The sequence below is a fragment of the Protopterus annectens genome, chromosome 7.part1 (assembly GCF_019279795.1).
Source record: "Protopterus annectens isolate FY-2018-M chromosome 7.part1, PAN1.0, whole genome shotgun sequence".
Classification (NCBI taxonomy): domain Eukaryota; kingdom Metazoa; phylum Chordata; order Ceratodontiformes; family Protopteridae; genus Protopterus; species Protopterus annectens.
This window is the reverse complement of record NC_056740.1, coordinates 142,962,332-142,979,462: the sequence shown is the minus strand read 5'-3', so window position 1 is coordinate 142,979,462 and position 17,131 is coordinate 142,962,332. Positions and strand designations below refer to the sequence as shown.

The 17,131-nt window shown below is 41.1% G+C and overlaps 1 protein-coding gene across 2 annotated transcripts in view; it reads left to right on the top strand.

Annotated features, from left to right (window-relative positions):
• TMEM43 (transmembrane protein 43) overlaps positions 1–17,131 on the top strand; it is an 881,455-nt gene that overhangs the window by 163,785 nt on the left and 700,539 nt on the right. For both annotated transcript variants that reach the window (XM_044078600.1, XM_044078601.1), the window contains exon 5: positions 4,805–4,854. In XM_044078600.1, the coding sequence (XP_043934535.1) occupies positions 4,805–4,854 (50 nt within the window). The remainder of the gene's footprint in view (positions 1–4,804; positions 4,855–17,131) is intronic.

The window sequence follows — 17,131 nt, the reverse complement described above, 5'->3', positions numbered from 1 at the left end:
GTCACCCATGTTAGTAATGACCAGGTCAAGGATGCTGCTACCTCTAGTGGGGGTAAGAATGAGCTGGTCCGGGGCATTGGATTGATGAACTCCAGGAAACGTTGGGCAAGTATATTGGTACATGAGTAGTTTACCCAATTAATGGAGGGGTAGTTGAAGTCGCTTAGTAAGAAAGTGCTAGGTTGGACCCTAATATTCTCCAGTGTGTTTAGGAACATGGAGTGCAAGTTTTGGGACATTGTCGGGGACCTATAGCAGGCTATGACCTGAATCGCTGTCTTACCCAATGTTAGCTGCACCTGAAGTATTTCTGATGTGTTATGTTGGGCTACCAGCTTGGAGGTGTGCACATCCTTTATGAATATGGAAACACCACCGCCTTTGGAGCTTTGGTCTAAGTTCTGGGGCCGAAATGTGTGGAGTGAGTTATAGCATGGTAGTGCAGGGGTGCTTTCTGCTGCCTTGAACCAGGTCTCTGTTGCAGCACAAATGTCGGTGTTCTCCATTTTAAGGAGTGCTTTGAGTGAGTGCATTTTGAGATTTAGACTTCTAGCATTGAGCAACATGACCCTCAGATTGCATTTGTTTGTAGCTATCATGGTGGTAATTTGGTCTTTGGAACACCACCTAAAAAGGCACTATAGGGGTGGCAAGAGCTTTGGCCAATATCCGGAAGCCCAGTGGTGACAGATGCAGGCCATCTCTGGCAAAGCATCGTGGTCTGTCATTCATGTCATCCCAGGCAAACAGATACTGGATCCCCTTAGAATGGCATCAGAAACTTAGCCAGTTGTTGAAATCGATCATTTTCTGCTTGTGCTGTGGTATCATTCTGGATGATGGTAGGATGCTGCTCAGGGCTAGGGTCATACCCACCTGGGCTACATAATCTGAGAGCTCCTTTATGTCTCTCTTCATGTAGTCCAGGGAGGTACGTCTCAGGTCATTCACACCCACATGTACAATGACAGAGTCATATTTGTACCTGTTGTTGAGTGGTCTGAGTGCATGCGTTATGTGTTGGATCCTGGCACCTGACAGGCAGCTGACTGTTACTTTCTCCTTATTCAGCCTAGTGAGTGGGACATCAGTGTGCCCGACTATCGAGTCACCAATGACTAGTGTGTTGGGCATGCTGTTGGTTGAGTGGCACACTGTTTAGGAGAGTTATGTGTCTCGTGAATAGTGTTGTCTTATTTTGGTCGAGTATATTTCTGCCTTGGAGGTCTGTGCTGTTTAGGTAGATTTGTATTGAGAGCCTCTGCAAAGGTGGGTGTGTGGTTTGCATTTTTATGTGATGGCAGTGCTGGTGTGTGTTCTGGGGGGCTATGTGTTCCATGTGATATGGTGCAAGTGTTGACCTCCTCCTCCTAACCAGCTATTCTGGCTGGAGAATGTGTGGTTTCCAGTTTGGATATATAAGTGCATATCTTGCAAGTCTGAGTGTTGGAAGGTAAGAGGAGAGGATTGTCAATGTACACGAGGCAGTTGCTACATTGCCTTAGGATGCCCAAGTTCACCACTGACCTTTAGACATGCCTGGTGGGGTGGGTATTGATAATAAGTACTAGATCTGTTTCCTTGTAGAACGTTTAGTGAGGGGACCTTGTAAATATCTGCTCAGTACTTGTGGTGGTGTATTACACCCCTCCCATTTCTTATTCCAGGCAATTACGTTTTTTCAATTACATGTGATGTCTGTGTCAGTGAAGTAGTCTCCAAGGTCCTAGCTAGTGACCATGATAATTTGAGTGAGGCCTTTCATGGATCCAATGCTTTCCTCTTCAAGAGTTCCACGGTTGTCCATGCTGACTCATGATGCCAATTGGCCTTTCCTAACTTTTTGTTCAGACTTAACTTTTTTCAGAGACACCATTTTCTCCAGCACCATTTGTACTGTCACTAGATATAGTATGATTTCCCCTATCATAGCTTTGGCCCCTCAAGTGCTGATTCCATTAGTGATGGCCTTTCCAGTGTTTTTCGCAAGGTCCCTCCAGTGCCATACTCTGTTTTTTTTTTTTTCTGTTTTATTCATATCTGGCATTTTTATAATCTGTGCTGGTGTATTTTGCCTCATTATCTTCAGTAGCTTTCCTAGTACCTGTTGTTCTGTTGTTCAGTGTGTCTGGTCTGCTAGCATCAGTGTTCTTGGCGTTAACGACTATGGTGGCTCTGTGCTCGCTCTCTTGTTGTTGATGGCCCTGGGACTCTCTTTCTGTGCATTGACTCATTTGGCACTGGGTCTTGGTTATCCTTTAAGGTATTTATAGCGTATCCTATTTTGTCATGCCCATTGATTGACAGCTACTGGACTGCCTTTTTCATCCAGTCCCTCTTGTGGTGCTCAGCAACTACTCATTTATCACCCCCCCTACCACCAACAACTGTAATTCCCCCTAAAGATTCTGGACTATTTGAAATCTGTGGCTGCATTTAAGCAAATCCACCATGATTGTGCACAGAACTCCCCAAAGTAAGTCCAGCACTCAAACTTTTATTCAATGAAATGTCTTTATTGTGTAAAAGGACAGCCCACAATAAAGCAGCAATTTGGAGCAGACCTTTCATCTGGAAAACATGCTTCTTCAATGCAAAATCCAACCTTTTGAAAGCATTACCATAAATAATAAAAAATTAATTATGTGCCAAGTGTTAGTTAAACAAAAACAGGGACCTTTAAAAAAAGAATATTTGTTTGCTGGGCTTGTTTTGGTTTGGCGTTCAGTTAAGAGTCACAGAAAATTTATGTTACAGATTAAACATTTAGAACCTGACTTGCTACGTGGACAGTTGAATGCAGCAGGTTAACAAATTAACACCTGCTAGCAGCTAAACTTGATATTCTTGACCACCAGCAGGCTGGATCACAGTTGCTTAAATATGTGAGTCAGAAGGTAGATTTGTTGTGAGAAAGTGTTAGCAGCTGAACAAGAAAAGCAGTTTTTTATATTTCTTGTTCAGTTGCACTCATTTTCTCACCTTTAATGTGTTTAGTCTTGGTACAGAATGCCACAAGTTCAATTACAGGAAGACAAAGTGCAATGTGTGGTCTGCTATTCAACTTTATTATTATTATTAACTTTAAACTGTTCATCTTTTTGGCCTGTCACACACATAAGTAGATCCAACAACATCTACCTCCCAAGTTGCTAGGATTACAAGTGCGTGCCACTGCATCCAGCAACTTTTCAAGTGCTGTGAGCTTGAATGAGGCAAGACAGCCGACACAGCTAGCACTACAGTTGTAGTCAACACAATGGCATAATCAGCATTGTCAGTGTTGATCAGTTAATCACCATCTTTTGAGGAGGTGGGAAGAAGCTGGACTACATACAGAAATACATGCAGACAATGGGAGAACTCACCACAGAGTGACCAAGGATCAAGGTTAAACCACAGAACTTGGTGCAGTGAATGATCATACTGCTGAGCTATGGTGATGGCTGGCAGGCAGAATAGCCTAGCTAAAACCACATTTTCTAAATAATGATTTTGGTGCTGCGATATGTGATCGTAGGTCAAAATGACAAAAAAAGAAGGAAATTCTTTCCTACAGGAAATAAGAAGGAAAGTATGCTAACAACTCAAATTACAGAGTGAATTTTGACCACTGAATAGGTTTTCCAGGGGCACAGGATGAAGAATCTGACAGACCTCATGTTATTGGGGTCAGAGACTATGAGACAGTTTGCTACCTGTTCATCTTCTGAGTACAGGAGCTTTGCAGACTTTTTTCTATAATGGGAAGTAGAGCATTGTGTTCATAGTGGGTGGGCATGTATGCTGTCCATGCTGACATCATTTTGCACATAGCTCTACGTCTTCAAGTCTTGCGTGGTTTGACTCTTAGTAAACTTGCCTGCTATTAAGCATAAGTTCCTCGCTGCAAAGAGCAATAAGTTATGCTACAGGGCTTAGCCTCCAAGAAGTTGCGAGGCCCATCTGACAAAGTGACTTGAACGGGATTGTACATAAAGGAGCTGTAGATGCACTTTGGGAGAGCAAATGGGAAGGGTAGGAAGGAAACTGGAAAATATCAGTCAGACTGGGGTCAAGAGATACAATGGAAAAAATAATCTATCATGGCCAAAAGTGAAATAGAGAAATATAGAATCAAGTACTCACACACCACACAAATCCAAAATCAGGTGAAAAAGAGCAATATAGAAGAAATAATTTCTCATATACGCCAAAAACACAGAGTCGGTGGTGAAGAAGCCAAAATCCAAGAGTCAGCTCTGAATAATTTTCTTCTGAACTAATCTTGAAGATTGGTAAAAAGCTGGAAATGTGGCATGCATCATGCATGATGGGAAGTGGGAGAATGTCTGGCAGCCTGAGAATGTATGATAAGCCAATTGGTCATAATGTGTGCTAGTGGAAGTGCCCTTGGTTACAGAAGATGGACATTTTAACAGATTTGTTATTATGGCAAGTTCACAACTTGTTTTCATGACACTTTTTTCGTGACATTTAATATTCATATCTAAACTTTTTTTATTTAGAAATCCTGAAGCATCCCAATCAACTTTTTACTGTACGTTTCTCTGCATGAATTGCAAACACAAGCTCCCTTCTTTAAACGTTTGCCTTCTATTTCCAGAGTCAGTTGTAGTGTATTTCTTAAACTAATTGTTGATCAATTTGTGACTGTAGTCTAAAAATAATGTAATTGTGTCAAGCTGTTGAAACAACACTGCTGTTTATGCTGTCAATTTTCTGAGATGCAATGAATCCTATACAGAATACATATCCGTCGTCAGTTTTGATTGTAGTAACAGCTTTATTTTTGCAATTGCAGGGAATATGAAGAGAATGGGGAAGTGAAAAAAGAGACGCGATATTCCTACAGTAAGTTTGCTTTATTTTCTGTGTTACAGTATTGCACTCTACTGGTGAATGGAATTGCTTGGCATATTGATAGCTCAGGTTCTGCAGCAGAGTGTGAGTGTGGCAGCAAATTCTTACATGAAATACCTAACGCTGGCATTGCTTTCCTCTAAGGTATTTTGCTAAATTTGTGTTCTAGTAGCCAGAAGGAAAAATCTGGCTTGAACTGCAGAAGTTCTCATTGCTTCATGTGATTCATTTGCTGGTCATCACATAATTTCCGTACGTGTTGGCTGTTAAACAGATGTGCAGATTTGCATTTTATTTTCACTTTTATAGTGGAGTGGTACATCAAAATGTGCAAGAATAAGAAAAAGTTAAAGAATACCCTATACTAGAACAAGGCAGTGGGAGGGAACATTTTAAGATTTCTGCTTCATGCATGCTATCCCCAATGCCAGAGAAACTAAGCAAGAAATTCTGAGACCCCATGTATATATAAAGCAGCTGGTATGTAGTACCTTTTCTTTTGCCTCAGTACTTTTTTACAGTAATAACTGGAAAGCAGTGAATCCATAACAGTTATTGTTACTTGTACATTCATATAAATCGCTGCATTCTGTAAGGTTTAATTTGTACATGCTCTACTTTGCAGGTCAGTATTTCCTATTACCCAGACAGAAACTGCCATATTTTAGCTGTATTACTAGTGTCTGCTGTGATAAGTTAAAGTATTATCGATAATCTTAGCACATTGAAAAGTACATGATTTGATTTTTGACATACCTCAAAGCCTAACTTTTTTGATAAGCACCAATACTTTTCGAGCCAGAAACAGTGTATATTTATGTAATTTTCGGTTTATTATGTAGAGATCTCAACATAATAAAGTGAAGACTTTATGCCAGGAGTGCCTGTGGAATGTTATTTTAACTGATGATTCGACCCATACTGTGGTTTCTTGTTTTTTCCACTCCATGACATTGTGTTTAGTTACTCTTGTTGCAGTCATGGTCTGTTATGCCCGTTTGCGATATATATATATATATATATATATATATATATATATACACATATACATATACATACACACACACACACACACACACACACACACATATATATATATGTGTGTGTGTGTGTGTTTATCTGTGTATACGTATATATATATATATATATATATATATATATATATATATATATATGTGTGTGTGTGTGTGTGTGTATGTATATATGTATATATATATATATATATATATATCTATGGGTCTACCTGAGATGGTCAACAAGCCATTTGATCGGCACTCATTTGGTCGACAAGCAGTTTTATGTAGGGGGCTTCGCCCCCCACACCCCCCTTAACTATATATGTCAACTCCAGGGTTGCACAACATTCGGGAGTGGGGCAAATCTGCCTGTCGACCAAATGAATTGTCGACCAAATGAGTGTTGATCAAATGGCTTGTCAACCATCTCAGGTAGACTCATTTATATATATATATATATATATATATATATATATATACACACACACATATATATATATATATATATATGTATATATATATATATATGTGTGTGTGTGTGTGTGTGTGTGTGTATATATATATATATATATATATATATTATATATAAATCTTCTCATACTTTGAATTGTGTGAGAGGATCTGTGCATAAATATCACTCCTATTTCGAACAGTGTAAAAGGATAGTGGTATATTGCGCCATTAGAGTGGTCTTTATCTCTTAAGTGGGACCCAGTGCTTTCGTCATTCCATGTCTGGCTAAAGAGATTACACAAGGATCTGTTCACTTAGTTAAATGATTAAATAGGTAGGCTTTGTGGTGCAGAGGAATAAATCTTCAAAAAGATGTGTGTGTAAAATGTTGCCTATACTTTGAGCATCGTGAAAGGATACTGATGAAAGACAGTAGTATGATGGGATTTATCTCCTAGAAAGTGGACTGAGTGATTTTGAAGTCATCCCAAAATTGCTTCACAGTCAACGGTCATTTCAGCCATTCAGTTAAATAATTAAACGGGCTGGCTCTATGATGCAGAATGATAAGGCCCAACTATAACTGAGACATCCAGGAACAACTAATGATGAGCTTACACATCACTGTTGTAGTATTCTTTACTAAAGGGGATCTGCTGCCAAGGCAGCCCAGTGTCCAGCCAGTATGCCAAAGCCTTAGGATTATTAAAAAGACATTGTATGTCACATGTATGCTCCCTGCTCATGGCATAAGGCATAAAGGTGACATACAGATGTACCTACCTTAGAACTTCTTTACTGCCAGTCAGAATGCCTTTTTCGATCATTGGTCTGAATGCTCCTTCATTTTTGCTGGTTACCAAGCCATTTTCAGATAAGTGCCCAGCTGGGGTTTGGGGTTTTTCTTCTTATCTTGTCCTTTTTTTTTTTTTTTTTTTTTTTTTTTTTTTTTTTTTTTTTTAGTTGCGAGATTACATGTCGTCCAGAAAGGGAAAATGTCAGTTTGGTGGACAGATTCCTCATAAGGACCAACTTGAGTAGTGTTTGTTTTGCTTGGGTGTTTCTCACAGCCATACATCATACCTGATTTGTCAGACATTTGTCCCTAAGACTCTTCATACTTCTTCTCGTCTATCTACGTAGAGAACCATTGTCTTAAGTTGTTGGTGCAGGATGCAATGGTGGAATTGTTCTGACTCAAGGGTCAGTCATCTGCCAAGAAGAAGATCAAAAACGTTAGGTCAGGTTTGGCTGCTGTACCACCTCCCATGGACATCTCTCTCAAGGCTGGTGAAAGCCCAGAGAATTGTCCAGTTATTCTGTCAGATTATTTGCTGCAACTGTTTCAGAATCCAGCATGGATCTGATTTCTCACACATTCTATGAGGGTCTGCAGATGTCCATTACATACTTTGAGAGGAACCGCAACTGATCATATCTGAGGGACCGGGGACATTCTGTAGATTCTTGTTAAAGAGAAGATTCCCACTACCTTGATTGTGCGGCAAGGGTAAGAACCTACCAAGATCTTTACAACTGACATCCCTTTGAAAAAAAAAGCAGAAAACAAAACATATTTCCCCTGCTCCTAAGGATCCTCATTGTGAATGGCAGGATTTTACACGTGGGTTGTTTAATGCTCTCATGGCCTTGAAGCACCCCCAGAGAGTTTCTGTTCCTGCCCCTCTTGATCATCTACTTCTCTTAAGCCTAGAGAGCAGGACTCTTCTGATGAGGAATTGTACTCTGGAGAAGATTATTGGCTTATTCCTTGCAAATTCCTTTTCTGTTAGATTGTAGTTCTGAGGAGGAGGAGTATATTAGCCTAGATACTCCCTTTGAAAAACTTTCCGTCGGGGATACTGTCTCTTGTATGATTGAGTTTCTTAAATGAGACTGTACCCAGGATTCTGATGTTTAGAAAAGGTATTATGAACTCCTCCAAATGGAGCCCCTAAGCTTTCTGCTGTCCCTCATTTTCTTGCTTCCTTGTAAGACACTTCAACTTCTCAGGGTCCAGATTCCCAGCCACTAACCCCTAAAAAAAAAAACTGATAGTAAGACAGCAAGTTTCTTTACAATTGTTCTGCTGGACCCCTCTGTTTCTGTTTTTTCTGACAAACCTTCCAAATTGTTGCCTTCTACTAAACTGTTTCCTTCTGACAAAGACATTAGGGCCATGGAACGGTTGGGCAAAAAGTTGTAGTATGCTGCTGCTACCCTGGCCTTTGGCTATTAACCACCAGGCCCATATGACTAGATACATTTTAGCTCTTCTCTGTCAGGCTTATCTGGTTATTTCTGACCTTCTGTATTCTGAAGGAAAGTTTTCAGCCTCTCTTTGTTGGGCTACTCTTCTGAACTGGCCTGTCATTCTATTAAATGTTGCTATGCTACAGCTGCTCCTTCGTCTAGAGTTGATGTATTTGGTTTTATATTAAGATGTTATTCTTGACTTTGCCTCTAACCTTTGCCTGATGATATTAAGCCTAAGTTGATAGATGTTCCTCTTGACAATAAAAATCTCTTTTGTTTAGTAGCTGCTGAGTTTTTTAAGTCCCTACAGGAGAAGGATAAGGCCTCCTTTTCCAGACAAGCCAGGTTTTGCCTGACTACTGTTTTTCCTCCCTCCTAAGTCAGGTTACTTTATCTCTGTCTTTCCCTGTTTCTTCACAATTGGTTGAGGATCACTCAGGATTCTTGGGTTCTGGCCATCATTTATTGGGGGTATTTTATGATGTAGAAATCCCTTCTTCTTTTTTTGGGCATTTGTCATCTGCTCAAGAACAGTTGCACCTTTTGTTCCAAATGTACTTCAGTCTTTTGTCTCAAGGCACCATCCACATGACTTCTAAGCTGGCTGCACATTGGGAGAGCTAGTATTAAGCTGTTACTCAATGTGAATACAGGAACTTAGCAGAGAACACTAGTGGATATATATTTTGGGGTATATTTCAGTAACTGGCTAATAAGTGCACTGCCTGAGTGCCAGGAAAAAAGAAATACAGAAGACCTGAAAGAAATCGGCTGCAAAAGGTTAGGAAAAAACACTGACTGGGAAAAGTACTGCAGCTGTTTAGCAAAAAAGCACTGCAAGCTCCAGATATGACCTTCAGTAACCTAAAGGAAAGTATAAGACAAACTGCACACAGACCTGATTTAAATAAACAAAACACTGATGGAGTATATCAACTCAAACAACAAAAGGATGGAAAAAATGGAAGAAGCTTTAACTAGGTCAAAATGAAGAAGAGGTTGGCTCAATATGAGACTGCTCAAGAAGAAATGTTTCCAAAAAAGTAATAGAATGAGGGCAGAGCACGTAGGGAAAACCTGAGATTTTCTACTGTACCAGAGAAGCTGGAAGGAAAAGTATGTTAATTTTATGAATGCACAAATAAGTAACTGGACTGGTATTCCACACCAAGAGGTGTTAATTGAAAGGGCACATCATGTATATGCTCCAAACCTGGCCATGAGAAAGCAACCTAGACCTTTAATAGTAAAGATGCAGTCCTACCTGCAGAAGGAGTTGATTCTGACAAAACTGTGGCAGAAAGACAATGTTCTAAAATTGGGAGACAGCAGAGTGTTTGTGGAGAAGGATTACTCATTGTACACCAGGCTGAAGAGGAGTAATTTTATTCCACTATTCAGGGAATGTCGAGAAGCCAGCATGAGATTCAAACTTCTGTACCCAGCTGTTTTCAAAATATTTTTCCCTGGAAGGGACAGAATCATTTTTTGGTGAAGTACATGCTAAGGAGGAAATACAAAAGTTTGTCAAACAAAAAGTGAGCTGTGACACAGAAGATTCTTCTTCTTATTCTTGTGATAATAAAGACCCCAGAAAGACTGTCACCTGAATTTTTTCCAGTGTTTCAAAGGAAAATGCTTGAGAGAAGGAAAAAAGTGCAACATAAGAGTCTACTCGAAGAATCGAGAGTACGTTGGAAATGAAGCAGAGGCAGGATTTGGGAGATGGTGATGAACAGGAATAAAACCACTAACTTGGAAACTGACAAGTGTGGGATTACAAAGCAGTAATTGTATTTGTGAAACATGACAGAAAAAGAAAATCTGGAAATATTGGCTTCTCTTGGACTTTGTTAAACTTGTAGGGGACTCTAAAGCATAGGCCCTACTTCATGTCATTAATGTTTGGAGAAATACTTAGTGTACCTTCTCCTTCCTCTTCCTCTCTCCTAAGTTAAACAAGCTTTTTTCTTAATGGTACTATTTTTATAGTGCCTGATTTTCTTTGCATGCTGTAAAGTAAAGTTTTCTCAGTGATTTTGAAGTGTAATGGAAGTACTAATGTAAACAGGTGGTCCTGCGTTTTTTTCTTTTTTTCTTTCTCCCTTCTCTATTTCTCCTTGTTCAGTTTTAATAAATATAGGCACTACAATGTAAAACAAGAGAGAACAACAAGTCTGGTTAAAAGAACATGATGAAAAAGAAATGTGTGTGTTTTTCTCATTCTTGCATAGGGGAGTGACTGGATTAAGGCCCTTAGCTTGATATAGTAACACATTTTTAAGAGAAAGCAAGTAAATAAAGAAAATATTGAATATTAAAAGGCTTTTTTTAAGCAAATAAATGTATGCTTAGTAGTATTTCTGTATCTGGTCTTCATGTCGCCAGGAGACAATCTAATAAAGAGAAACGTCTAGCAGATAATGTTTTCTGAAAGCATTCAAGTGTTTACTCGTCTAGGAGAGCTATAAAGCTAAGACAAAACTGGACAGCACTTAATTGAAGCATAGGCTACACCATGCATCTTAACATGAATAACCTTTCTCTCTGATGTTGTCAATTTTCATTCATCCTCAACCTATGGGTCCGGATCCAATCCCCTAATCCAGCGTGGCCATTACAGTAGCTTGTGGTCTCTAACAAACTTTCAAGCTCATTTCCTGTCCAGGCATCCCTCAGATCTTGCTTGCCACTGTAGAAACTGGACGTGGTTGTCTTCAGCTCTTCAGCTTTGCAGTGGGAAGTAAGTGTTTCATTTACATTTTTTTTCACTTAATGTTACTCATATATATTTTTTTCTCATCCTTAAAACTTTTCCAACTTCCAGTTTGTTCAATTTTTTCTTAATGTAGTAGCTTGAAACTAAACTTTTTCCTCTGTAAACTTTTTCTGCTTTTACATTTGACAAGATTTAACTTCCCTTTTTAAAATACTTGCACTTTCCACCATACTCCTAGTTACGGAGTTACTTCAGTAAGCTGCATTTTCTGTGGTGGACTTAATCACCACATTCTAACAGACAGAAAAGTAAAAATCCATTCTAATAATTTCTTTTATTTACACAGCATTGTTGTGGCTTCAGTCCCACAAATTTTAACCGAGACCCTTCAGAAGGTCTCAAGTTTTAGTATTTTGCCTAAGAAAGAGAAAAACTAAATATTTTTATGTAATCTGTGCCAGGATTTAGAGGTGTCCAATCTAGTGTTTGTTGAGATCTGACCCTCTTCTGGTCACACCAATCTATTGTCCAGATTTTTGGTGATATTCATTATTCTGTTTTCTTATCTGGCAAAGAATTCTGATGATCAGAATTTTAAAATTGATATATGATGGCATACACTTCAGCTTCAGACTTCATATCCTTTATAGAATGTGTGCTGATGCAGACCTTTTTGCGCTTACTCAAACTTTAGCCTTGCAGGAGCAATGTTTAATAAATAAATAAATTAATAAATTAATTAAATTAAAGTAAATTCAAATAATAAATAAATAAGGCTCAGTCTTTTAAGAATTGAGGTGAAGTACAGAGCAGCACCAGAAAATGCTCTGCTTATAAAATACAAGAAATTAAATATTGCAACTGCAGTGAGCAGGGTTGTCATAATGGTTAAGTTTCTTTCCTCACAGAAGGCTGGCTGACTGTGTGGTTCTGGATTGTTCGGATGTGCTTGACTAATCCAGGATCGCTTGGAGGTTGGTTCGTTTGTTGTCTCTAAGTCCTCAACGAGCACAGAAGACTTAACAGCCTTGATGTGCTTCATGCTTCACTGTTGCAGACATCACATTTGGGTTATCTGCCTGCAGGTAGCCCTCAGCCAGCCTGAATACCAGAGTTTTGGAATTTCTGCGTCTGATGCTGTCGCTTCTTCTATGACGTCAGGTCATCAGGGGTATAAAACATGCAGCCGACACCATTACATCAGTCTTTCTTGCCGTGTGGTGCCCGAAGCAGAAGCAATTCGCAAGTGCCGGTCGGCCAACTCCTGAAATTTTCATTTTCGAGTTTCAGACCTGAAGTCTTCAAAAAGATAAGTACCCCGTTGGGGATCCTTTTTTCTTGCTTTAACCAATGTAAAAAAAAATTAATAATTGTCTTGCCTGTGGAAAGCAAATACCTCATAGAGATTTTCATTCTTACTGCGTCACCTGTTTAGGCCCAGACCACAACATTTCTCGCTATCAGTTTTGTGCCTTGTTCAATGCTCGAACTATTCATCGGCGGGCTATTTTTGTAGCTAAATACTTTTGTTCTCAATCTCCGTTCTCCGAAATGGCTTCATTAAGCCATCCGAATACCGATCTTCCAAAAAAAGTAAGGATAAAGACAGAGACAGACCACATAGGTCCAAAACTGCCGATGATGCTTCCGTTAAGCTAGTCGCCAGTCCACCGGTACTCAGGCGCTTTCGCAGCCCCTGATACCCACTTCTGCATATTCGCAGGCCTCTGCTGAGAGCCATTCAGAGTCCAGTGTGCCACGAGATGCTTCTTCGACTATGGAACCTGCGGATGTCTCTATCTTGGATAGGTCCGGAGCCGCTGTGCAGGCACCAGCTTCTGTGGGTGTATTCAGGCCTACGGATTTTCATATCAAACCGAAGACTTCGTTTCAAGCTAAAAATACCGGATTCCTCCAGCCTAAAGCTCGCACAATGCCTAGAAAACCGACGACCAAAGTGCTTTCTCAGGCTCATATGCTTCAAAAACAAATGATTACAATGGCTGAAGACCTTATTACCTTAATTAGGGGAAGCCAGCCTTCCCCCTAGAACTGATTTTCCTTCTGATCAGGAATCTGATATCTCTATTCCTTCTGACTACCAGGATTTACCCTTATCTACTTATGAGAATTCTGATGCAGAGGATTCCATTTACTGTGCTTCCCCTCCAGAAGATTTTTCTTTCGGTGAAACCTTGCATACCCTTAGGGAACATTTCCGCTGGGAAAGCCATGACTATTCTCAGTCCAAAAAGAGACTTAGGGAATTCTTAAACCTGCCTCAGCACAGGCCTCTAGCTATCCCTCCTGTTCTGAAGATTGTAGATGATGTTTTCTTGGAATCCATCCTTACTCCAGACACTTTGCCCCCAGCTCCCAGGAAACCTGACAGGTACTACAGAGTACCTGACTCTCACAAATTCCTCTTCAAGAACCCTACTGCGGATCCAGAGACCATTTCCCAAGGACCTAAAAGCATTAAGGCTACTACTGCCAAAAATCCTACCCCTTCTGACAGGGATTTTAGGACTTTAGACCGATGGGGCAAGAAGGTATACACCTCTGCTACTCTGGCCATTAGGGCTTTAAATTGCCAGTTTCATAAGTTAAAGTATCAGCAACATATTATGGGACTAATTAAACAGAAAATGATGTTGATTCCTGACTGTGCTGAACACAAAGATTTACAAGAGTTAATGCATTCTGCTGACCAAGTTGGTAAACATACTTTGCAGTGTGGTTTTGATGCTTTAGAAGCACCTTGCAGGACTGCTGTCACTCGGTCTGTACTTAGAAGGCATGCTTGGCTTAAGGAACAAAACTTGCCAGATCATGTTAAAGCCAAATTACTGGATGCACCCTTAAACCAAGAGCGCCTTTTTGGCAATAGAGAAGAAGAAGTCATTAAAAGAATGGAGGAAAAAGGTAAATCTATGCAAACTGTTAAAGGTTTCTTACAAGTACAGCCACCTAGATTCGGTACGCATTGGCCATCAAAGAACTGGTCCTTTCCAGTCCCTTCCAGGCCTTCTCAGTCCAAACCCAGGAGCAGCAGACCACCATGACTTCAGTCTCAGGCTATGCATAGATCTAAGCAGTGGGGGGCTCCCACTCCCAAAGCTGGGAGTAGTAGGCCACCCCCTATGGAAAATTGCACAATGACTTATCCATAACTCTTCCAAGCCTTGCTGAACTACTTACACCTTTAGGAGGAAAGCTTGCCCTACATGCAAGAAACTGGGAATTCATTACCCAAGACAAATGGGTTTTAAACATAGTTTCCCTAGGATACAGATTCCACTTCCACTCTCTCCAACCCTCAATTTGATGGCCAGACCTCCCCCCCAAGCCAGTGGGTGGAGGCCCAGAAACAAGTGCTCTCTGTCCTCAGCATCAAGGCTATTCAACCCATCCCAGCAGAACAAAGGGGACTAGGTTTCTATTCAAGATGGTTCCTGGTTCCCAGAAAAGAAAATGCCTGGCGTCCTATCCTGGACCTGTCTATTCTCAACACCTTTCTGGTGGTTCCAAAATTCAAAATGCTAACTCTTCAACAGCTTCTTCCTATGCTAGCCAAGGATGCCTGGCTGGCAACCCTAGATTTAAAAGAAGCTTATCTGCACATCCCAATCAGGGAATCTTGCAGGAAATACCTACGCTTCAGGGCAGGCTCCATGCACTATCAGTTCTCTGCACTTCCCTTTGGCTTATCTACTGCGCCCAGGGTATTCACAAAATGCCTAGCTCCAGCCATTGCATTTTGCAGGCAGATAAATGTTCAGATTTACTGCTATTTGAATGATTGCCTGATTCAGGCAGAGAGTCAGGACTTGCTATTACAGCACCTGGCATTTGTAAAGAGACTTCTGACTTCACAGGGATACACCATCAACGAGAAGAAATCACATCTAATCTATTACCCTGCCAACAGATTGTATTCCTGGGAGCAAGCTTGAACACAGCTTCCCAGATGGCATTCCTCACTCCAGAGAAACAAGTTAATTTGACAACCAACTTCAATGTACTGGCCACAAAAACTCAACTATCTGCAGGGAAAATCCTGCAAGCCCTGTATGAGGAAACTTCAGTGGTATCTAAAAAGTCTATGGTGTCAACATTTTCAGGACCTGGAAATAATTCCTATCATTCCTTGCCTAAGGGCAGAGTTCCTTTGGTGGGCAGCGGCCTGCTACAACAACAAGGGACTCCCTTTCACTCTGCCCCCTGCCACCCAAACTGTAACAGATCCATCAGACTTTGCATGGGGGGGCTCACATGGCAGGGCAGTGCATTCAGGGCAAATGGAACCCAATACAGATGCACCTGCATGTCGATCAAAAAGAAATGTTAGCTGTACAGAATGCTCTGACAGCCTTCAAAGACCTTATTTTTCCAGAACCAACTGTTGGTAAAGACAGACGACACCACAGTTATGTGGTACATAAACAAGCAGGGGGGAACCCATATCTACCCACTCTGCAGACTAGCCATGGCTCTGTGGAGCACAGCCTTGAGCAACCAAGTGAACCTACAAGCTGAATTCCTGCCGGGCAAACTAAATTCACTGGCAGACGACTTAAGCAGAAATCTCATGGATCCACACAAATGAAAACTGGAACCCAAAATATTCAAGCTCTTGAGGAACAAATGGGGGACACCAGAGGTAGACCTGTTTGCCTCTCCTCAGAACTACCAATTGAACAAATACTGACCAGAACTCCCCACAGTCAAGCTTGGAAAGTAGATGCCCTGTCCTTTACCTGGAAAGGCCTCTCAGTTTATGCCTTCCCCCCTCTGCCTCTCCCCTCGAAGGTTATTCTAAAGAGCAAACAGGACAAGCCAAGGACAGTACTGATTGCATCGGACTGGCCACCCCAGCACTGGTACCCCCTTTTGCACAGTCTGACAGTGCTACAACCATGGCACCTGCCTCAGTCCCCTTCCCTGCTGTCCCAACAGGTGGGCCAGATTCTGTACCCTCAGCTTCAAACCCTGAACCTTGCAGCCTGGCTAATCCCCTGAGCTCACCTCTAGCAACCCACAATAAGCAGGTGCTGGATGTCATTCTTGAGGCAAGGAGGCTTAGTACGAGAAAATCCTATTCAGAAAAGTGGAAAAGATACTGTTCCTGGAGCCAGTCCCACGGGATGGGCACAGTGGTGCCCAGCTTAGCTCATATTCTAGATTATTTAACATAAATGCTCCACAAAGACCTATCTTTCTCTTCAGTTAAGTTTCATGCATCAGCCATATCAGCTTATTATAATACTGAGCCACTCCTCTTCTCTCATCCACTGCTAAAACAATTCCTTAGAGGGGCCAACATTTTAAGACCTCGCCAGGAGACCCCCCCCACTCCAGCCTGAGACTTTAACTTTGTGTTGGAAAAGTTACTCTTCTCCCCTTTGACCCAGCTGCTACAGCAGAGTTGAATTTCCTTTCTTGGAAAACAGCTTTACTTCTAGCCATCACTTCTGCAAGAAGAGTGTCTGAACTGCAGGCCCTTGTGGCAGTGGAACCCTTCATTATCTTCCATGCGGACAGGATTTCCCTCTGGACTAATCCATCATTTATGCCCAAGGTGGTGTCTAGTGTGGCTTTGAACCAATCCATTAATTTGCCTACTTTTTTCCCCTAATCCCCAGAATAAATGGGAATGGATACTGCATTCCCTGGACGTGCACAGACGGCTTATATTCTATTTGGACAGGACTAAGCCTCTCAGAAAATCTGACCAGCTGCTAGTCCGCTTTTCTGCAGGGGCAGAGGGGAAGGCCATTTCAAAGCTAACCATCTCCAAATGGATAGCACACTGCATCCATTT